General features: G+C 31.4%; 3 protein-coding genes across 6 annotated transcripts in view; 1 reads left to right on the top strand and 2 right to left on the bottom strand.

Annotated features, from left to right (window-relative positions):
* The window catches only part of LOC114341720 (serine/arginine repetitive matrix protein 1), a 38,132-nt gene extending 36,130 nt beyond the window's left edge, over positions 1-2,002 (bottom strand). For 3 of the 4 annotated variants that reach the window (XM_028292538.2, XM_028292546.2, XM_028292553.2), the window contains exons 1-2: positions 1,714-1,999; positions 1,522-1,611 (exon numbers count right to left, since the gene is read on the bottom strand). In XM_028292538.2, the coding sequence (XP_028148339.1) occupies positions 1,522-1,611; positions 1,714-1,725 (102 nt within the window). In that variant the 5' untranslated portion in view covers positions 1,726-1,999. Of the gene's footprint in view, positions 1-1,521; positions 1,612-1,713 lie in introns of all 4 variants that reach the window. The other variant, XM_028292559.2, reaches the window with a different exon arrangement.
* A 2,516-nt stretch (positions 2,003-4,518) lies between these two features.
* Positions 4,519-21,194, bottom strand: LOC114341781 (syntaxin-17). The gene is made up of 4 exons (XM_028292593.2): positions 20,953-21,194; positions 14,077-14,272; positions 13,516-13,834; positions 4,519-12,147 (listed from the first exon to the last, which is right to left on the bottom strand). Exons 1-4 carry the CDS (start codon positions 21,097-21,099, stop codon positions 11,919-11,921), a joined length of 891 nt encoding a protein of 296 aa, XP_028148394.2. The 5' UTR covers positions 21,100-21,194; the 3' UTR covers positions 4,519-11,918.
* Positions 21,195-21,249: 55 nt separating this feature from the next.
* LOC114341791 (28S ribosomal protein S2, mitochondrial) lies at positions 21,250-22,324 on the top strand. Its single transcript, XM_028292605.2, has 2 exons — positions 21,250-21,571; positions 21,625-22,324. Exons 1-2 carry the CDS (start codon positions 21,475-21,477, stop codon positions 22,272-22,274), a joined length of 747 nt encoding a protein of 248 aa, XP_028148406.1. The 5' UTR covers positions 21,250-21,474; the 3' UTR covers positions 22,275-22,324.
* Positions 22,325-22,675: the final 351 nt, after the last annotated feature.

The following is a 22,675-nucleotide window of genomic DNA, read 5'->3' as shown; positions in this document are numbered from 1 at the left end:
CACCGATGTTGCTATCTAAATGTGCACTGGGTAACTTGAGATCGTTATTACTGGGTAAGTAAACAGTCTGAAAGAAATCTTTGAATAAATTAGCAATACCTTGTCCATTAGAAGCTGGCCGAACATTGTAAACATCAAATCAGGAAGGCTGTGACTAGACAGTTTATCCCTAATATATTTCCAAAAAGAATAAGGGTTATTCTGCAATTCAGCATCTAAACCTCTAATATACAGGGAAAAGCATGCATCAGACAACCGTTTACATTTTGATCGGAGACGAGAGAAATTGGAATAATTAACATCAGACCGATTATTCATGTACAGAGAGTGGGCATACTTCTTTTCTCTCGTCAAACATCTATCATGAGAAAACCACTTAGGAAAAGTAGATCTATAGTGTTTCAAAGGTACAAAAAAAGCGATACCTGTAGCAAGAATTTCATTGAAGACTTGAGTTGATACATTTATATCGCTATAACCTAAGCATTCCTGCCAATCTATAGCAGCCAAGAAGTTATTAAACTCAAAGTAGTTGCCGTTCTTGAAATCATAGTAGAATTCATCATAGGACAGACATGAAGAGGAGGATGTGTTTAAGGCCATCAAACTAGCTTCATAGCCGAAATTATGTAAACTAGGGTTCAAGAGAGGATCACCCGCCCTTGTGATAACCAAGTTCCTATCGTTAGAGAAAACCAGGTCTAAAAATACATTTCTGTCATTAGGTAAAGAGTTTAGTTGGTAAAATTTTAGGTAACCATAAGCTTGTGCTACATCAACAGCTGGATCACCTCCTGGACAATGAACTAGGACACCAAACTCATCATTGGACCACACTGCATTTGGTAAGTTGTAATCGCCAAACATGTAAATATTAAGTGATGGATACTGAAGAACAATTTCTTCCATGGATTGGCAGTGCCACATGTATACTTCCCGGGGCACACATGTCAGTTTATTATCTGTGATAATATGTTATCATTGTCTGTGATATGTTGATATTCAGTGATTTTAATTAAGTGTACATATTTTTATAATTTATTTTGAGGTTTAATGTATATTTTAGCTCTTAAATTATTTTGTAATAATGGGTAAGGCCCGTAAATAAATAAATAAATAACAGAAAACTGTTTTAATAATATTACTCACCAAATTTTGTGAATTTAAGTGTTGCTTATTTGTATTACTTGACTATTAATGAATTGAAATTATTGCTAATAAATAGCGTCACTAGTTTGCTTAATGCATAAAAAATGTTTTTCCACTAAGACACCACTTTATAATCAAATTTGTCGCTTACAACATTTTTCGGGGTAAGTCTTCATTTGCTGAATGTGGTTTAGAATGCTGCCAAAAGTATGGATGTGGCTATTATTTTTGCTTGCTGTAGTATGCGTTATGATAAACAGTTTGACATGACTAACATAATTTGTACACAAAGGTGGGTTAGAGGGTTGTTGCAAAACACCAATATTATACCTCATATATCTTTCGAACCCTGATAGATTTATAACTACTTACCTGTTGACTCAGACAAGGATTGAACTTCATCTGCTTCAGGAGCTTCTTCTCCTTGTCGCTGAACCGGTTGTCCTGATCGGTGTTGGTACCCTTTATAAAAATATCCATTCATTTAAGGCATACAATGTTGGATTAAATTAATAAAAAATGCAACTACCTTAGTTGGATTTTGTTGCAAATGTTTATACTCACCGTGTACATCATCTTGAAGCTGGTGTGTGTATTTAGATTGCGATATAACAATACAAATATCTACAATGTGTGTGGTAAGATCGCATGGGTGTTTATTACAATCTTACATGTTATTATTTAATGAAAATTAGATCTTCTTCTAATTTACCCTAAATATGACCACATCTACACTTTTTCAGTGAAATATTTATTGATAATATTGTATTGTTAGATCAGTCTAGAAAGAAAACAGTCTCACTCTTTACAGACGCGAATATTAAACAAAATGGCGCTATGACAATTGACATTTGCGACCTTTCCTTCCTGACGTCAAATTGACAGATGACATTTGACTTAACATGTAAGACTTTTATCAAAAAAGAAAACAGCCACTAGCAAAGCGAAAAATTGGGTGCATTCAGCAGACACAATCGCTAACTAATCGATTAGTGATTTTCTGCTGAATGCCACATAAATTGTGACATTTAGCATGTAAATCACAAATCGATTACTAATCGATTAGTTAGCGATTGCGTCTGCTGAATTCACCCATTGATTTTTTACATGATTCGCGATTAAAAATATAAGGTTTGTTCCAACATGAACTTTTGGACGGTCCAGAAACCATAACGACGATCACCGTCCTGCACAGTACCATGGAACGTATTAATGTTGTTCTGAAGCTATTTTCTTGTGGCATTTTTATAATCAAGTATATTCAAATGGGAAATAAGCCACAATTTTACCTAAAAATGATTTTATTAACGTTTCAACGCCCAATATTGGCAATATCATTTTTAAAGTCGTCTACTTTAAAATGTATAATACGTGTCTGAATTGCCGATATAAATGAGTCAGATTAAATAAATTATTAGAAGAATTTTTTACTAAGCAACAACATTTTTGTTTATTTAATATTATTTTGTATTTTGACAACGACACCCGACTTGGGCGTCGAAACGTTAATAAAATAATTTTTAGGTAAAATTGTGGCTTATTTCCCATTTGAATATACTTGATTATGGAACGTATTATTTCGTTCCCATGGAACGTTAACTATCTAGTAACGAAACGGTAATCTAACGGTTCTTGGTCGTGTTGGAACAAACCTAAAGTATCTGACCTATGGGTAAAGTAAATTTCAGCATTATGTATGAGTACATTAAAATATTTTAAATCAAATCGGTATTGTTCTGTTCCTCAATTAAATGGTTGTTTACATGATATATAACAATAACAAATGTTATTTATAGTAACATGGTTGTTTATACCATTATCAATAACAAATGTTATTTATAGTATGGTTGTTTATACCCATTATTAAACGGCCCTTATATTATGTTATTATAGTATCATTATATCGGCCATTTTCCTGCATCCTAAATGCCCTCTATATTCAGGTTTAATCGCGAATACTCAACTCAATCTTTTTTCTCTTCAGTTTTCATCTATTTAATGTTTGACATCATGAGGAACAGTAAAAGATATGGACTGCTGCAACTAATTTTGTAAGGAAAAACATGATACTATAAATAAAGGTTATTTATAGTATCATGAGGAAAAGTGGAAGGAAAGCGAGGACCAGGAAGGCGAAGGATTTCCTGGCTGAAAAATCTACGTACGTGGTTTAACACAACAACCACAAATCTTTTTAGAGCAGCAGTGTGCAAAGTACAGATTGTCATGATGGTCGCCAACATCCGAAACGGATAGGCACTACAAGAAGAATGTTTGACACACAATCCTAGGCCTCGTCTAAACCTATGTCATCTTACTATCCCTTTGAGGCTCTTCTCATCAATTGCATTTCACCTCAAAATGTTGCTCTTTTAATGATCATTGATTTTCTGGATCAGAAACTCAAGCTACCTACGTTCCTTATTGTTCTGCACTCCTTCTTTTCGCATTATAACCCTGGATGGGTCTTTGTTTTTTCTGGCTATGTCTTTCCATTCAGATCTCTCTTGTGCCCTTCTCCTCCATTTTCTAATGTTCATGGTTTTCAGGTTGTTTTCCACGTCATACAACCATCTCGTTCTGGTCCTTCCTTTTCTTCGTCTTCTATTGTAAAATTTTCTTTGCTGCCCTTGCATCTTCCTGTCTCTGGACATGACAGTCTTTGACTTTAGACAAATTTTTGCAATAGCATACCCCATGTTACTATAAATAAGATAATATATTGCGCATCCTGAAAAGAGGGGGAGTCGTGACGCAACTGGAGACCGGCACGTTCGTAATGGTTCGTAACGTCCGATTAGTTCGAATCGTTCGCGGTTGTAAGTGTATTTTATATTTTATCTTTGTAAAAGTGAGATGTCTTTTATAAACAAATAACACAAAAAAGTCGTTTAATATTATTTTGCTAATTGAATAATTCCATGATAGAATGCATATAAATCCCATTTAACTTTTAACAAGAATTCAAATTGGTCTCCAGTTACGTCATCATGCGCGAACTCGGACGTATTTGGGCTACGGAAATTTACTATCTGGTTATTTTTAGTATCATGGCATACATTTCATTTAATTCATTTCTTCTGATTCTGCATGTGCCTGCACAGGGCTATATAATTTTCTCAGTATTTTTCTCTCGCATGTCCTGAGTTGGACTTCATCCTTTTGTCACTACCCAGGTTTCACAACCATATAAGGTAGGTTACTACGGTCCTAATCGATGTTCTGTAAATAGTCATTTGGGTTATTTTGTCCAATACTTTCGATGTCATTAATATTTTATTAGTATAGTATGTATGATTCCCACTGGATATACGTATTGTTCTACACTCCTGGTTTATAAATCAAGGAAAAAATAATAATTGTATGAACTTATGTTTTTGAAATAGTTTATTTTGAATACTTATAGCTAGATCTAGCCTAAGCCATGAATAAAAGAATATTACCACTAAATATTAGCAGTAAAAGGTTTTATATAAAATTATACATTAAAAAATAAAGTCACGCAGTGGCGTAGTTACAAAGATTTCGCTTAGTGCAAGATTTATTTGTATATATTTTATATTACAAATATCAGTTGTCCACTACAGCAACCCATCGAAATACGCCATTGTCCATTGTCCATTAAGTCACAATATGCATTTAATAATAAAACTAGTTAAGTGATGTGTATTATATGTGTACATTTACGTATTATATTAAAGGAAATGGGTATAAAGGAACATTGATTTATTTACACTAAAAAACAAACACAAAACAAATAAATATCAGTATTTGTTGATTACCGACAAAATGTAGTTTCCACAACTGTTGAATGCTTACTTAAAGGGACTTTTACTTTCTTAGAAAACGATTCTTAAAAATATCTACTAAAATTTTATTAAGAAATTCGAAATACAAACAAAAGTTACAGCTATATTTATAACGGTACGTACTAGTGTTACCAGGTGTCCCGATTTGCGCGGGACGTCCCGATTTTCAGGGGTCTGGGACGCGTACCGATTTGTACCTGATCGGGACACTAAATGTCCCGATTTTCACCCACGAAAACCAATTTCAGGAGGACTTACAGTGAATTTTATAACTATGTTATAAAAACAAGGCACTCCTAAAAGCGCAAAACCGAACGAAAAATATAATTTTAATAAAAAATAAATAATTTACTTAATCTACGATTTTTTTTTGTAATTTCGTCTGATTATAATCAACTATTTTCAATGGAAAATAAGCCACAATTTTACCAAAAAAATGATTTTATTAAATAAATATAGTTGATTATAAAAATGTCACAAGAAAATAGCTTCAGAACAACATTCGTCTGATTATTATTATTATGTAGGATTAAATACAGGTTATAGAAACACCTTGTAGTCCAGTAAATGAACGGGAAATACGGCGATACCGTGTAATTTTCAGGATCAACTCCGAATTGCATGAAAATTTGGACGGCTTGTGCCGTTGGTTGCTTTTACTCGGCGGATGACAGTCACCCCTAGTTGGGGTGAAAAACCGCGCGTTTAAAATAAGTCCGGAGATGGATAAATTGACTAATTCTAAGCAATTTGTTCTATAGAATTTTAACTTGCTTAATACTTTTCGAGTTATTTACGACTGAAAATGTTTATTTTTCGACAAAAAATCACGTTTTCAGGCGATTTTCACAAATAACTTAAAAAGTAAGTATTTGATCGAAAAAAATATTTTTAGCAAAAAATGAAAGAAATTGTGAACTCGTAAAGTCTATAGACCCAGAAAAGCAAAGTTGTAGCTCATGAAAAATACGTTTTTATTCGTCGAATTCCAAATCAAATATTTCAACGTGAAATAACCAAGAAATGAAGCACTTTTCGGGAAAAACCAATTAAAACTTTTTTAATAAAGCTTTATTTTTATGTTTTAAAAAAGTTTCTAGCATCAAAACTAAGCGAGTTACGCAAAATCAAGATGACTCCTTTTTAACAGAAAAACAAAATGAATCTATCATATTTATAAAAGCAAAACCTACCTACTTTTTACTCCTTGAGATTTTTAGTATCCTTAATAATTTTTAAGTTATTTTGAAAAAAGGCATTTTTCAATATTTTAGGAAATTCTTTTTTACTATAAAACTAATTTTTTTCAAAACTAAGTAATCAATCCGAATCGGAAAACCTCAGATCGTATAAATAATACACATATAAAGTAAATGGTAAAGCGGTAACGATTAATTTTATTTACGGTGCTAAATAGGGGGAGGTTTTCACGATTTTTTTTTTACCAAAAAAGGAGCCAGCTTTATTTTGAGCGTAACTCGCTTAGTTTTAATGCTAGAGACTTTTATTTACTACTGGGCTATTGTTGTTTATTTGTCCCGATCTACAACCCTAAATCCCGATTTGTTTTTGCTTATGTACCGATTAAAAACAAATCAGACCTGGCAACACTAGTACGTACCTACGTGAGCTAAAACTCATTTGTATACAACGTGCCCGACGCCTGACCTGTGCAGCTGCAACTCAACAGTTGGCTTTTACACCTCATGAAACTAGCACGTATTTTATTAAAAGGCAGTCAAAGTAAGGGGACGCATTGAAATAAGCATAATATTAAAAGACAATTTAAAGGTAATCAGTTTACTACAGAAAAAAATTTTGAATTACCCCGTTTCTCGGGTAAAAAATTAAAATCTAGTGATGCATTGCATGCACCTCATGGGAACAAAATTGGAGAAATAGCAAAGAGTTGATAAGAAAATATCGACAAAAACTCGTATTGCTCAAGCCAAATAGAAGGAGCAGTGTGGCATCAAAACAGGGCAGGATTATAAAAAAAGCTTTGGCTGACCATTTTATTCGATAAAATTACAGTAAAAATACTCTAAACGCGATTTTTACGAAACCACATTTTTCAAAACTGAGAGATGTTTTGATCAAAATCTACTAGGTACATCATTCTGAGTAAACCAAGATTTTTTTGATGCCTTATATATACGACTACTAAATAAACCTCCAATAAGTTCAAAAAAACACCGTTTTAATACAGAGGTAAATTCGCCCCCAAAAGACGTTTTTTGTATAATTTTATATAAAATCGTGTATAAAAAGACCATATAAATACAGTGAAACTTGGATAATTCGAATCTCAGGGGACCGTTAAAAAATTCGAATTATCCAAAAATTCGAATTAAAAAATAAATCTACAAAAACAAGGATTACCTACAAAAACATCTGCAAATGATAAATATTAGTAGTTGATCAGCAAAAAAACAGTAGTAGTTGATCATTTTTATCGCTTGGAGATGTTTTTGTTCCTAATCTTGCCCGAGTTTTGTCAACCTAAAAAAATTGGCTAATAAAATTCGGCCAAAAATACCAATTAAAATATTTGCAAGCTATAAAAAAGACCGACTTTATTTTTTTCCAAAGAGATCTGAAATTTTTAGCTGCTTTTTGGAATTTAGCTTCTCAGTAATGACAAAAGATTCTAAGATATTCAGAAATGATAGCAGAAAAGTTCGAATTATCCAAAATATAATTCGAATTATTCACGACTTTTTACCATTACTTATATAGGAAATGCTAGGGACCAGAATAAAAATTCGAATTAAAGAAGATTTCGAATTATGGAAGTTCGAATTAAGCAGGTTCCACTGTATAAAAAATTGACTTTTTAGAGGTTTATTTATTTTTAAGTCTCACGAATTAAATCCCGTTGGAATAAAAAAAACATTAGAGGAAGGCAGAAAAGTGTCTCCCAAACTAAAATGCACTTTTGGAAGATAAAATTGTTCTCTGCACTGGTGAAAAACAACTAAAAGAGCCAAACATTTTTTTGTATACCTCAAAACCTTATCAGCAATGTATAAAATAATTATAACCATAATTATAATACTTTTTTCTTTAAAAATATTTAAAAATTGTTATTTTTTCCAATTTAGAAAGTAAAAATCTCGTTAACGGACCAATAAATTATAAAAATACCTAATATGACAGATGACAACTAAAAATCATAAAAAAATATTACAGCGCCTATAAGAATTAGGATTAGGTGTGCAATTAAAATATATTTAAGAAATAATGTTAAATATTCAATAGAAATAATAGTAATAAGAACATACGTAATTATGAGTTTTGATGATATGTTTTAAATAATCTACAGTTTGGAAATCTAATTTTTTGAGTGATTTAAGCACTGTTAAGGCAAATTGTATATACATTTAATTTATAAGCATGTTGTCTACACTATAAAACACCAAACGGATAATGAGACAAAAATATGTTCGATTTTTCACATGAAAACGATACCAAATAAAAACAAACTTCAGGGCAACGATAACAAGAGGGATAAACGAAGAATGAGCATAACAGAATGTTACAAAGAACAGTAGAATAGAATAGAGAAATGGAAGGCAAAAAATCATAATACATATGTCTAACTGTTGGAAACACATAAATTAATAAGAAACATACAAAAAACAAAACAAAGTACTACAAATAAATTAAACGGCAAAATTAACGGAACATCTTAAAAATTGGACATGTTAGATGTCTCGAATTTCCTAAACCTGTTGTTCGATTTGAGTGATTTTTTATATGTTATAGCCTTATTATTTAAGAAAATCGGAACACCCTGTGGAATATTCTAGCACATAATATAAAGTATTGAAATTAAAACCCAATTGTAGCCCCAGCCTTTATTAACATTTATTTGGATTCATTTGTTTATGTTGGATAATAAAAAAGCTACAGTCGGAAAAATGAAAGAATACCCATGAACGAACATATAAAACACGCTATATTTTCCTGTCACCGTGTCACAAAGAAAATTGTCGAGTACAAGTACATGTAACAATAATTATTACATGTACTTGCGCTGGCCAATTTTTTGTGTGACACGGTGACAGGAAAATACAGCGTGTTTTATATATTCGTTCATGGGTATTCTTTCATTTTTCCTACAGTAGGTACGTTAACAACTAACCATGTTTTCATCAATAAATCCTCATTTTCTGCTTAGTTTAATAGACAAGCCTACAGTAGGCTATGAGAAATTACTAATTTAATAGATGTCAAATAATTAACAGTCAAAAAGCGTCTGGTTTGTTGTGAAAATTAGTAGATTTATTATTTAAAGTTTCAATTAAGTCCGTACTTTTTTTATTGTTTGGTGGAAGTGAAACGCACTACAAGGAATTTGACCCGCGATGAGTGTGTTCAATCAGGGATCTTACATAGCGAAGGACTTGGCTACCATGCTATCGCCTCCTTATATTGGTAACAATATTTTGCTAATCCACGATAATGCAAGACCTCCCGTTCACAAATTGTAATCGAATATTTACCACAGGTAAATCTTCGGACTTTGAATTGGCCATCGCATAGTCCAGATCGAACAATAGGGAACTTGCACATTTTTTTTTGTTACATAATAATGTTCAGTTTTGTTTAAAAATGAGATTTCCAAAATTTCACGCTTCAAAAACTCGTAATAACTTAGAAATACGTATTTAAAGTCTTCAGCGGTATAGAATAGTTCAAACGACCCGTGACGTCACATAGTTTTACATTAGTTATTATTATGGTTATATTTCGCTGTGTCTAGGTACACGCTAACGTGTACGCAAATAAAAAAGTTAGGTATGTACACGCGAATTAAACTTCATAAAGCCAGTGACGTTATTATCTAGCGTGCGCAGTGACTGTATATTTTGGTACATGCTATTTTGATATGTTTAGCGTGTGTTTGATAGAAAAATATTTGTTAAAGGAAGGGAAGCAGAACTATTCAGATGTTTCAAACTTAATTGTAATAAATCAATGTATATATTAAAGTATATATTTAGGTTAGCAAAATAAATATATGTATTTAGTTGACATAACACGTAAAAAATACTGTTAAAATAATTTTTATACGTAAGTTAATTATTATAATCAACTATTCTAAATGGGAAATAAGCCACAATTTAACTAAAAAAATGATTTTATTAACGTTTCGACGTCCAAATCGGATGTCATTGTCAAAATACAAAAGTTAGTCAGATTAAATAAATTATTAGAAAAATTTTTTACTAAGCAACACCATTTTTGTTTAATTTAATAATATTTTGTATTTTGAAAACGACGTCCGATTTAGACGTCGAAACGTTAATAAAATCATTTTTTGGTTAAATTGTCGCTTAGTTCCCATTTAGCATAGTTGATTACAAAAATGCCACAAGGATAATAGCTTCAGAACAAGTTAATTATTATTGTGAAAGCTTTAGGTCTTCTTTTTATTTTAATCTTTTACGGTAGTACATACTAAAAGTATGTACATCATACGGTAGTACATCATTTATAACTAAAAATATATATATATATATATATATATATATATATATATATATATATATATATATATATATATTAATTTATAGTCTCTTATCTTTTTCGTACTGTTTTAAAGTGTTCTTAAACTCATTAAAAGAACTAAATAATTGTCCACACTCCGTAGTTAATTTAAAAACAAACACTAAACAAATAAGAAATCACTGACACTCTAACTTTTTTATTTGCGTACACGGTAACGTATACCTAGACACAACCTTATATTTAGGTATATTCTTCTTCTCCTTCTTTAGTTTATTGGCCTCCACCTACTTGGGTATTTGGCAAGCTCATCGTCGTGGAATAAGTCAAAAATATTTATATTCTAATGACATTTATCGTATGCCATTGTAATAATATATACCAGTTTGTTAAAATTGTAGTTTTATACTGTTTTTGAAGGAAAGGAACGAAGGTTTACTATTGAAAATAAAACCATTTTGTAAAAGTACGAATTTTTCTATGAATAGTTCAAACGATCAAAAACACTTGTAACGTCACATAAATGTATTTTCTACTGACGTTTATAACGTCTAATTTAAAATTCTGTTTACTTTATTGGAAAAATGTAAATGTAAAACCAAGTGACGTCACGAAGCGTTTTGGACCACCTGTTTTAATTTGAATTTTTAATCGTCTCTAGGGGCCAAACGAAAGACAAACAAAACTTTTTTATCTTTGATACATGTTTTAAATTATGTTGTGTTGTGATTTATAACATTTTTTTCGAATTTAAAAATTTATGCAAGTTCCCTATTGTGTGACATAATTGGCAGGAGACTACGACAGCGTTTGCTATCTCCTAGAACTTTACCAGAGGTAGAAACAGTAACTCTTGATATTTGGAATGATATTGATCAAGACCAAATAGCATACCTCATTTGTAATATATAAAAGTACATTATATCTCTTTTATTATTGAACATAAGCGAATGAATTAAAAAACAAAATGTTAAGAAAGCCTAAGGCTACAACTGAGTTTTAATTTCAATATTTTATATATGCTAGAATATTCCTATATCATAAAACACAGTATGATTGTTACACCCGGTATAAAATGACATTTACCTGTCTAGGCAACAATATTATTATATTGATATTCTTAAATAATAAGGCTATAACATACTAAAAAATCTCTCAAGTCGGACAACTGGTTTAGGAAATTCGAGACATCTAAAATGTCCCATTTTTAAGGTGTTCCGTTAATTTTGCCGGTGTGTGTATTAATCTTTATATTATAAAGCAAAACATTGTTTTTATATACAACTAAATATTACAATATTTCATGCTTAAAAGTCAACCCCAAAACACCGTCGTAAAATGCCAAAAAGCATCTATACAACATCATTCAGTCATTTTCGTATGAATATTTCATATAAAACCTTCGTCAAATACAAAATAAATAAAAACCTAACATAAATAACACCGTCAAATGTCCTTTTTATCGCCCTCTCCGTCTTGTTCCGTCACCGGCTCGGTTTCTTGTGTGATCTCTTCGAGATTCTTCTTCTTGAACCACCTACCACCAGTGTAGCCAGCTATTGCGCATGTCACCGCAGCTACGCCGCCTATCTTGAGACCTGCGACGAGGCCAATGGGCCCACCAATCATGCCACCTAGAAAAGCCCCTGTAACTGGATACGCCACTGCTTTTAATCTACAAAGTTAAAAAGCCTCTCGTCAGGGTTAGATTTAACCCGGAGGTTATTATGATTTAGTGTGTGTTAATGGAAATGGAGATTAGCTGAAGTAAAAGCAAAATATTTATCGTTGCATGTCATATATTGAGCCAATACGTACACCAAAAGAAGCAGGACAGTCGAATATATGTCGAAAGGACACCAGGTATAAATGGTTTATTTATATAAAAATATAAAAATTTAGTAGATAACATATTAAAGCTAGACGGTTCTAGATGTCTTTTAGAACATTTATTTTGTTACATAATATACTCTTTGTCTTTTATGGATATCAAACAAAGATATTGATGTTAGAAATTCTCATTCTCTAATTTTATTACTTAATATTTATAATATGACACGTAACAATATTTGTTTTATTTTACCTGAAGTGGAAGATGAATTTCCGAAATGAAAAAAATTTGTAAAAATTAATGATTCAATAATCAATTTATAAATGAAGGATGATGAGTTATTATTGACTTCAGACATTAAGGGCATAGGCGCAAAATGTCGCCTGTCAAAATGTTCAATGTGTTAAATGTATTCATTTTTTTCGAATCCTGAGAAAACTAATAAATATTTTTGAAAAATTTAAACGTAGTATGACAGATTACATTATTACTGAGGGTAGAAAGTTCCTAAAAACTTCTATAATGTTTATTTTAATAAGTTACACGGATGAAAATAAAAGAGAAAATTTAGTGTGATTTTGAATTGCAAATTTGTGACATTAAAAAGAAACTTTATATTTATTCTAAGGGGTTTTCGGCCCTCGGTAATGCTGTAATCTTTCATTCTGCGTTTAAATTTTTCAAAAATACTTCTTAGTTTTCTCAGGATTAAAAAAAATGAATACATTTGAAACACATTGAAAATTTTGACAGTCGACATTTTGCGCCTTTCCCCTTAAACAGATGTAATAAATTTGCATAGTAGACGAGGTATCAACGTAAACTGAGATCACTACCTAATGGAAAGTAAAATATGAGAAAGAATCTCATACTACATCAAAAAAGAAAAAGGTCCAATAACTGAAAAATAAGACTTAAGATTTAAAAAATAACAAAAAGACCAAATTTAAAAAGAACTAAATAACCATGGTTTGATGAAGAATGTTGTTTCTTCATTAAACAACAAACAGAAATAATGAATACGACATATTAACGACAGAGGACATGACAAGCAGAAAAAAGTAGGTAATATAGGCAGCTAATGAGATAAAAGCGAGAAAAAGAACACAAAGGATTGTCGAGCTGGTGACGATAATGAAAAATTTTGATTTAAAATTAAAATTATACTTAGTAATGCATTGTATGAAAAACTAAATTATAACAAAAACTTACTTATGGGCTTTGGCCAACTCTTTCGATCCAGATTCAACATTTTCTTGTGCACTATCCACATCATTAGCGATCTGATTAACAAGATCAGCTTGATTATCTACCATTTCGTTGAGATTTTTGTAAATTTCATGCAGGTCTTCGACATCTCTGTTGATATTTTCCACTCTATTCATCTGTTCTTCTTTCTGTTTCAACCTAAGTTCGTCCATATTTTCTTGGATCTGTATCTGGGCCGCTCCATCGAAAGGTCCAGCGTTTTCTTTTTCTGATTCTTCATTTGATTGACTAGATGTAATCTGATTAACTGCCTTTTCTAACTCTAGAAAATATCAAATAATATGCAGAGTAACAAATTGAAAACTTTCCTTAGTTAATATTTTAATTCTTATAAATAGTATGGAAAATCGAACAGGCAGGTTAATTTTGTTTTCAAGAGAGGAGATCTTCAGTGAATATACAAGAATGGTCAGAAAAGGTGATATTAAAATAGAAAAATGTGATATTAAAAAGATGATAGAACCAAAGTAAAGTATTAGAAATGGAAGAGCCCTTCTGACTTACCTGAATATCCGCTAATTAAATTTAAAATAATTTTCCTTAATGATAATGTCTTTATATCAAATTTATCTAAGTCTTCATCTTCTACTTGTGTCCTTAATGTGTCTAATTCATACATGAGATCTCTTAATTGTCTAACATTCCTTTTTTTCTCTTTGATCTCTCTCTTCAAGTGGGCATGATCACTGGCTGACATAAGCTATAAAATAAATTGTGTAAATATTGTATTGGGACCGTGCAAGTTCGGCAAAGCGACATCTATTTATACGCTCTGCAACTTTATTCGCACTTTTAATTATATTGGCAAATTATATTAGTCCTGGTTACTGGATAATTGTCAAGGCCATAGTCAAAAAAAATAATAAGAAGAAAAAATAAGATTCAGGTTATGTTATTAAAACGTAAACAATTGTATGTAGTAAATAAAATTAGTTACTAAAATGCAGTACTGCAAGCAAAATACAATTAATTAAATTTACCTTTATATAATAATTGCATATCATATCAATATTGTGAAGCAACATATAATTTTTTTTCTTCAATGTCAGGAGATATGAAATGTACGTCAATTTGACAATTTCAATTGACAATATGAATTATTTAAGAAAGTTGCAATACTTCTCCGCTATTCGCGCACGATTGTTTCTCAATTCCCTTCCAAGTACTTGCACACCGCAAATAGAGCAACAGTATTTTTTTGAAACGCCCATTAGAGTGCGTTACGTGGGGGGGGTCAAAAATCGCATTACGTAATACTTGAACTCTCCCTAAGGACTTATTGAGGAGCATAAAATGCAAAATATTTCTTTATTCAAACTTTAGATGTTACATTGGAAACAAAATGACCTAGGTCTCCTTTATCATGAAAAGTAGAAACTGGAATATATGCAACAGAAACACCCACAAATTTTTTAAAATTATGCATAATATATGCAAATATTCAGACAATAATAGGGAACTTGCATAAAATTTTAAATTGGAAAAAAATGCTATAAATCAGAATAGAACATAATTTTATTTATTTATTTTTTATTTAGCGTATGGACTTTTTCAGTACGATAAATACACAAATATAATATATATTATTCAAACACCAAAACATAATGAATGAATCTAAATATTAATGTCCAATTTACATAGCCATTCAATTGCATCTGGGGAGCATTCCACAAAGTCCTGGAGGTTTCCACGGTAGGCACGATTTAGGCAATCTGAAACACAATGACTTATGGTCTGTCTAGGCGATCCACAATCACACTGTGGACTTTCTGCACGACCCCATTTGAACAGAGAATCAGCACATTTACCATGTCCGGTACGTATGCGATTAAGCCTCGCCCAGGTGGGCCGGGGCAGACCCGATCCGATGAAACCCTGGGTTGGGATGGATATCTGAATATAGTCTGCTGCTATTGTTGGCATCCATCTTGTGGACCATTGCCTTTGTATATCATAGGAATCACCAATTGTTCGGGCAGTTCTGATTGGAGGATTTCTAGACCTCAGTCGCTGGTGCTCTTTTGAGATGTCTGGTACGTCTTGATGGATTGGTAATTGTATGTTGGCTACAATTTTCTGATACTCTCTCACTAATGCTGCTGTACGGAGTAGATCTGGTGGAGCAATATTGCTCAAAGTAGGCAGCCATCTCACTGGGGTTGATTTTATTGTTCCAGTGATTATTCTCATGGTTTGATTAAGTTGGACATCGATTTTGTTTGTATGTGCACTATTTAACCATACTGGTGCACAATATTCTGCCACTGAAAAAACCAAAGCTAGAGCAGAGGTCCGAAGAGTATCTGCAGAAGCACCCCAAGTTGTTCCAGCAAGTTTTGTTATTATATTGTTTCTTGTTCTCAGTTTACCGGCTGCGTTTGTAAGATGGCTTTTGAAGGTGAGTGTTCTATCAAGTGTGATGCCTAGATATTTGGGGTTGTTGTTATGTTTGATAGCTGCATCATTTAGAGTTACATTGAGGGTATCGCCCGCAAGTTGATTCGACAGATGAAAGAGACAGGTTTCAGTTTTGCTTGTGTTAGGACGTAAGCGCCAGTTCTTAAAGTAGTTACTAAGTGTAGTTAGGTCCTCGTTTAGAGCTCGTTCTCCAGCTTCCTTACTATTATCTTGGAAGCCAATGGCCAGGTCGTCTGCATAAGCGAATTTTCTCGATTTTGTTTCAGGTATATCCGCTGTATAAAGGTTAAATAATAAAGGAGCTACATAATTTAAGACATAATTTAAAAGAACATAGATTTAATAGAACATAATTTAAAACATATATCAAAGAAAAAAAATTTGTTTGTCTTTCGTTTGGCCCCGAAAGATGATTAAAATTGAGAGAAAATTCAAATTATAGCGGGCAGCCCAAAACGCGCCCTCATTGGTCGTGATGTTATCATTATAGTATTTGATGTCCTCGTCATTAATTCATTAGGTTTGGCATTTGTTATGACACTCAGTTTTATAAGTATTTTGAAAGTTCCTATTTCTGACTAAAATTTGAATGTTTTTGTTAAGACATATAATATATTATTATAATGACATACAATAAATTAATATCATTATAAAATATAATGATGTGAAGTCACAAGTGTTCGCATGCTTTTTGGGTCGTTTGAAATGATTTAAATACACAGATTTTAAATTTGTACTTTTAAGTTATTATGAGTTTTTGAGGAGTGAAATTTTGGAAATCTCATTTATAACAAAACTGAACATTATTATGTAATAAAAAAATGTGCATAAAATTTTAAGTGCCACATTTTGAGAAGTTTGAGAAGAAGAAAAAGTTTTAAAATTGTTATTTTAAATTTGTGATTTAAAATAGTGAGCTTATACATTTTACAGGTGAGTAGCTAATACTATCCGTTGCAAGATAATTCGGATGGAATTCCCCAGATTAAGAGACTGGGCCGATATCTAGCACAAAATGACTGTACTCACTTAATGCTTTAACGAATAGTCACCCTTAGTCTTTTGTTACATTAGGTTCAATTTTATTAAAATTAATTAAATCAAAATTAAACTAAATCTAAATTAAATCAAAATTAAAATTAAACTAAAACTACGATTAAATCCGAAATATCTTGCAACGAATAGTACAGTTTGTAATTTGTATTTACAAACTGTATTACTAACCCTTAAAATGTATAAGTTTGCCATTATTATAATTTGAAAACTTTTTATTCCATTTTTTTAAAAACGAGTAATATGGTGCTTACAACGTTATTCGGTGGACCCATTCAATTATCATTTTGTTAATAAATTTTGCATTTAAACACCAATTCATAAAATAATAATCTAAATTGTCTTCCTGTTAATCTTTAAAAAGTTATATTTTTTTGGGAGTAGGATTGAAATACAATTTTGACATTTATTTATTTTAATATATACACAACAACAATATTTTAAGAAATACAGTAACCATACATATTTATAGTAGATATTCAATTTCATAAATTAGTGTTATCATTATCAAAACAATTGACAATAATTTGTTTTTCAAAATTTGCAATTAAAATATTCTTTCTATCTATTTTTAAACTTGTTTATGTTGGAAGGCAGTAGTTAAAGATCTGGTACATATGTACCTTGATGAATGTCTGGAACCTTGATGAATTTTCGCAACTTTTTCCAAAATAGAAAATCTTCAGTTTTTGCTTAAAACAACATTGCAATTTATTTCCTAAACTTATGCCTATGCTTCCTTTAACCATACAAAAAGATTCCTTAAGATGATTGATCAAATCACCTGATTCACAATAGCCAAATATTGTTTTTCAAGTTTTTTTTATGTCCTCAACAAGAAATTTAAAATTAAAGCTTATATGTATGTACCTTGTACCTTGATGAATGTCTGGAACCTTGATGAATTTTCGCAACTTTTTCCAAAATAGAAAATCTTCAGTTTTTGCTTAAAACAATATTGCAATTTATTTCCTAAACTTATGCCTATGCTTCCTTTAACCATACAAAAAGATTCCTCAAGATGATTGATCAAATCACCTGATTTACAATAGCCAAATATTGTTTTTCAAGTTTTTTTTATGTCAACAAGAAATTTAAAATTAAAGCTAATATGTATGCAAGAATTTGAGGTAAATTTGATAATTGGACAAGGCATTTACATTCCTCCAGAGCTACTGAAGTGGAATCTGTTAGTTCTGTAATAACACTTTTTATTGATTGAAAATACTCCACTCTTTTTCCACAATTTTGCTTCTAACAAAGTGCCCCATCTCGTGATTAACAGGAAAGGGGGCAATGGAATATTACCCAGACATTCTTTGTAAAACTGAACTAGTAATGGCAATTTTATAAACACTTTTTGACATTATCAAATCATTGATATTGGAAAATTTCTTCTTATTTCTACTGTGACAATGTTAAGCCCATAAGCTAGACATGTTACATGAATTAAATTGCTTAGAATGCTATAGAAACAAAGTTCTGGCACAGAACAAAGCACCTCTATCATATAGCTTGGCATTGTTGCTTAAGAACAATAAAACTTTATACCATGGTATACTTTTCAGTAGAACAAAAATGGGACAACTCATCTTTAACAAAACGTGTTATGGTCAAATTCTTGGTTTTCTCCAATTGCTTTGACGCAATAGGGCAGGGGTCACCAATTAGCGGACCGCGGTCTGCATCCGTTCCTGGGCTAGTTTTGTGCGGACCGCCATTAAATTCAGAATATTATACCTAGTGTTTGACAATTTTGAAAATGTTTGGCTATGAAATTGTGTACTAGGTTTGGCTCAACTTATGTGTGCGAAGCCGCTTTATCAAGAAAGAACTTTATTAAAAATCGGTACAGATCTCAGTTAACAGATGAATATCTCAACTCCATAATGAGAATCAGTTGCGCTAAACTCACTCTAAACTGTCTAAACTTCAGACGTTGTACATAACAAGAAAGTAATTTTTCTCTCCGATGATTTAATTTTGTAAAGAGTTTTTTCCCTTACTGTTATACTTAATATAATCATAATTTTGAATTAAGGTAAACTGTAATATAAAATTGTCATGTGCGTTTTTTTATATTCATTTCCTCCTCATATGTTAAGTGGGAGTACTTTTCAGCTGTGCATTTAATTAAAATAATTTTCAGATTTAATAAGTTTTCAACAAACAGCCTGCATTGAAACGAATGTAGAAAAGATAACATGTTAATTACCATTTTGTAATACATACTATGATTATTATTTTAAATTCCCAGTTTCAATAACTGGATTGCTGGATTTAAAGAAAGTTAATAACTATGTACAAAACTGAAGATGTCAAAAAACTTCATTAGCATTCAAAATATAAATTCCTAACTTTTAAAATATTCTTCGTAACAATAATTTACAATACTGCTGTGTTCAAAATATACTGATAATAATATCAGAACAATACACAATTAATTTGTATTTTATTTACTGTACCAGGACAGCTTTAAGTCTACAGTGACCAAAAAAACAATCAGATATTATTAGTTTTCCTTTCCGTATTAGTCCATAACATAAGTGAGGCCACATTCGTATGAAAAATGTTTCTGACTTGATTTCTTTGCGGATTCCTGTTCAAAAATGTCCCCTTTAAACAAATCAGAAGGATGCCGGGCGAAAAATGTTTTTAAACAAATTCAAATTACCTTTTTGCCTTGAAAAATGTATTTGTCTGTTACTTGGGTAATTTTAAACAAAAAAGGTCTTTTGTTATATTTCTGAAAAGTTGATAGTTTTCGAGTTATAAACGATTTAATATCTGAAAAATGCGCATTTTTGATGCTTGAAAACTCAAGTTTTGATAAAATGACAAATCTTTTTTGTTTAAGATGATTCAAAAATGCTTAAAACATATTTTCGGGGGGCAAAAATGGTGATCTTTTGAATTTGTTAAAAAAAATTTTGACACAATTTCTGCCCAAAAATTTCGCCCGGCACCCTTCTGACTTGTTTATAGGGGATATTTTTCAACAAGAATCCGCAAAGAAACCGAATCAAACTAACTAGTCACAGGCAGCATTAAATCTGGACCCCGGAAGTGTCATAGGGTTTCGAAACGGACCCTCAGGGAAACTAATTGGTGACCCCCGCAATAGGGTAACATTTATTTTTACATCATTATGTAAAATCCCTATCATTAAATGCGTCAAACAGCAACCCGGTGAATCAGTACTTACGTTAACTATAAAATAAATCGAGTTTTCTGCAACAATTTTCCTTATAGTTTCATTGTAGCAAACCTCGATATATTTTTTTCTTAAGGTACTTCCATGGAGAATGTTTCCAACATTTCTGCAAAAGTGAGGTCAAAGTGATATTGTTCACTTTTGAAATTAGAATTCCCATAGATAACAAAGCATCACAAAGGTTCTAAGTACTGTGCCATTCTCAATTGCCCTTTTAGTAGGGGGCCTTTAAGAGTATTTTAACACTTGCTATGGTCTCAAACAATATTGAGAAAAGGTTCACACATTCAGAAAATATTGGTATTATTCATTTTTTTAACACATTTTTACACACAAGTAGCGTCATGAAAGTTTTAGCAAAGGTACCGATGATGCATAAGTGGCATTAGTAGTACTGTGTTACTAAATTAACGATTTAAGTATGTGGTACCAGTCAAGCGGCCCTTGTTCAAGATGGGCCCCAAATGTGTTAACAGAAAAGGAAACGAGTTCTGAAGGCTTCTGTGTAACAGAAATTTTTAAGAGCTGTGGCACATTACTTGACTAATTACTATTTTATCTACTGTGTCTTTTTTTGCAAAATGACAGTCTATATTTAAACAAATAAATATGTGTTACTGTGAAAATAATCTTTGACCTTATAACTATTTTAAGAGTGCAAAAATGATTAAATAAAAATGGTACTATATACTTACTTTTCTGATAGTTCCTTTGTATTGTTCATAGACACTTTGATGATGGGGGATGATCTCTTCAGAAAATTTAGCTAGGGGAACTTCAATTATCTTGAAGGGTTGTTTAATAATGCAAGAATTTAAAACGGACATTGTAAGAACTCTCATATAAACAATGAATTCTTTTGTAATGTTTTGATTAACAAAAAATTTGAGCGCATTTCCCTTAACAGATTGATATACGTTCTTCTTTTTTGTTATATAACTATGAACTGTCAATGTCAAACCTATATTTCACTTTTACAATACACTTTTTTAATAATTTATTCTATTATGTACTGATATATTAACTTTATATTTTATTTCTTGGTGCAATTTAGTCAGACATTGCTTTAATGATATAAATAAAAATATAAAAGTTTATTTTCAGCCGGATTTCGGGATGTACACAAAATCAGTTAGTCAATTCTTCTTTTAATTAATCATATTTAACCTCCTTTTTTTAGTAAATTTATTATTTAGTTTTAAACTAAATTTAAAAAAATGTTAAATCGAATTCCGAAATCAACATACGTAAATTTAAGGAAACTTTGTAGCTCAACTCAAGTCAAGCAACAACAAATTGTACCGGAAGAAAACAGTAAGTTGAGCCTCTTGTAAAATTACTTTAACCTACCTAAAATTTTGTTTCAGCAACAAAATGTATGAGGGAAGAAGTGTTAAAACATCCAGATTATTTCAATGTCCACAATTTGTTTACTGTTAAGGATTTGTTTGACGCAAGAGTTCATTATGGCCACAAAGATGGATCTCTAGACGAAAGAATGCTTCCCTATGTATATGGCAGTCGATTGGGACATATTATTTTCGATTTAGATCAGACAGCTGAATATTTAAGGAAAGCATTGAATGTCGCAGCTCATATAGCTTATAAAGATGGAGTTATTCTGTTTTTCTACAAAGGAGCACAAAATGCCCATTTAGTAGAGCGAACAGCGTTAGAATGTAAAGAATTTGCCCACACAAGGTTTTGGAGAGGAGGAATATTTACTAATTCCACAAAACAGTTTGGTTCTATTACTCGACTACCAGATCTATGTATTTTTTTCAGTACGCTGAACAATGTCTTAGTACAACACACTGCGGTTAAAGATTCTGCTAAAATGTTGATAACTACTATTGGTGTTGTAGATTCCAATTGTAATCCTAATTTAATAACATACCCTGTACCTGGCAATGACGATTCTCCTTCAGCTGTTGAATTATATTGTAAAGTTTTTAAACATGCCATTTTAAGAGGCAAAGAAAAGAGGAAGGAGCATCTAGAGCAAGGAATTTATTAATATAATTTATGTATAAGTCTAGCTTTTAGAATATAAAAGTAACATTAAAAGTATGGATTTATTTTATAATAGAATTTTACCCATGTAATTCCGAAGTAATAAATCTATAGAATTATAAACACACTCCCCACTCTAGAGTCTCTAATATACCAGGGAAGTAATGATCTTCCTGAGACAGTCTTTTATTCAGGTATAGTGGAACCCCGATAACCTGGATCAATTTTCATCAGACAAACATTTTAACTATAAAAATGTATGTAATAAGAGATAATGTGAATTTGTGTAATTTGAACTATACGATAGTAAAAATGACTCATGGCACACAGCAGCAGAGCGACGTTCATTGTCTCGGATTTTCGGAAACAACAGGCACCTGTATTCTGTATTCCTTTATTTATTTC

The sequence above is a fragment of the Diabrotica virgifera genome, chromosome 8, assembly GCF_917563875.1.
Source record: "Diabrotica virgifera virgifera chromosome 8, PGI_DIABVI_V3a".
NCBI classification, from domain to species: domain Eukaryota; kingdom Metazoa; phylum Arthropoda; class Insecta; order Coleoptera; family Chrysomelidae; genus Diabrotica; species Diabrotica virgifera.
The sequence above is the reverse complement of the archived record's forward strand: the minus strand, read 5'-3'. Positions and strand labels throughout refer to the sequence as shown.

Bases quoted from the DNA above. Each gene is read 5' to 3' on its own strand.
- LOC114341781 (XM_028292593.2), bottom strand. From the start codon at position 21,099: ATGAGAGTTCTTACAATGTCCGTTTTAAATTCTTGCATTATTAAACAA. The intron at 14,273-20,952 runs GTAAGTATATAG...TTTATTTTATAG, and splicing joins ACAAAGGAACTATCAGAAAA to CTTATGTCAGCCAGTGATCA. The intron at 13,835-14,076 runs GTAAGTCAGAAG...GATATTTTCTAG, and splicing joins TTTAATTAGCGGATATTCAG to AGTTAGAAAAGGCAGTTAAT.
- LOC114341791 (XM_028292605.2), top strand. From the start codon at position 21,475: ATGTTAAATCGAATTCCGAAATCAACATACGTAAATTTAAGGAAACTT. The intron at 21,572-21,624 runs GTAAGTTGAGCC...ATTTTGTTTCAG, and splicing joins AATTGTACCGGAAGAAAACA to CAACAAAATGTATGAGGGAA.